The 969-nt window shown below is 55.7% G+C and overlaps 1 protein-coding gene across 1 annotated transcript in view; it reads right to left on the reverse strand.

Moving 5' to 3' along the window:
• LOC103805264 (talin-1-like) overlaps positions 1 to 969 on the reverse strand; it is a gene marked incomplete at its 3' end in the record, with an annotated part of 9,088 nt that overhangs the window by 3,851 nt on the left and 4,268 nt on the right. Inside the window, exons 6-7 of the mRNA XM_009077905.1 lie at positions 702 to 829; positions 141 to 201 (exon numbers count right to left, since the gene is read on the reverse strand). Of these exons, the coding sequence (XP_009076153.1) occupies positions 141 to 201; positions 702 to 829 (189 nt within the window). The remainder of the gene's footprint in view (positions 1 to 140; positions 202 to 701; positions 830 to 969) is intronic.

Consider the following 969-nt stretch of genomic DNA (forward strand, 5'->3'; position numbering starts at 1 on the left):
CCGTGCCCACCCACCTACAGATTCTGCTACTGTTTCTCACCGTCCAGACTGTTACATGTGGTCTTCACAGGCAAGAGCAGCCACAATCTTTAGTGAGGAGGAAGAAAAAGCCCAGCTCACCACCTCCCCCTTGCACGTACCATGAAGATCTTGCGCTCCCCTTTCTGCTTGATGTATTCCTTGGGCAGGAAATCCTTGAGCCTGCCAAGAGACAGCCAAGCCAGTTCTTAGCAGAACCCGAAGCCAGTATATGCCTTTGACTATGAAGAGGCCCAACCCAAAGCCTCAGACAAACCCCTGCCAGAGCATGACTTGGGAGTTTTTGGGAGTAGTAAGGATGTGGGAGAAGTTGTTGCAGCTATGGAAGCTGTCTTTGGAGCTGGCCTAGCTGAGAGTGGGGTGGAGATGCCAAGGCTGCAGCCCTTCCTGTGGCATCAGGGCAGGCCATATGGTGGGCTGGGTTCCCCCCTTCAGAGTTGTCTGCATGTCCCTGTAGGGGTGCCAGAGGGAGCAGGATGGGGGGCTGGCACCCCTTGCAGCTGGTGTGGATCGCCACGCTTGCGCACAATGCTGTAGGGAGGAGAAGGATTGCACCAGAGAAAACCAAACCCCCAGAGCCTCATTTGGTGGCCTGGTGCTAGGTGCTGCCAAACGGCTCGAGCTGCCACGAGACAAGCCCAAGGGCTCCTCAAGACACTCACTCCAGAAAGCCCGGCTTGTGCTTCTGCTCATTGTGTGGCCCGAACTGGATCTGACACTGGTGGCCAGCAAACTCACAGGCTTTGTCAAAGGAGACAGGGTGTGAACCGTTGAGGATGTCATCACGAGCCTATGTGGGAACAGAAGACACTGTCATGGGCTGGGCAGCCACAGAGCCCTGCCATTGCTCCCCTCCACACCAAGCAGGACGGGTTTTCCAGACTTAAAAGAAGTGGCCCTGATAAACAGGCGGATCTAGGACCAGACTGT

This window comes from Acanthisitta chloris, unplaced genomic scaffold (genome assembly GCF_000695815.1).
Source record: "Acanthisitta chloris isolate BGI_N310 unplaced genomic scaffold, ASM69581v1 scaffold10897, whole genome shotgun sequence".
NCBI lineage: Eukaryota > Metazoa > Chordata > Aves > Passeriformes > Acanthisittidae > Acanthisitta > Acanthisitta chloris.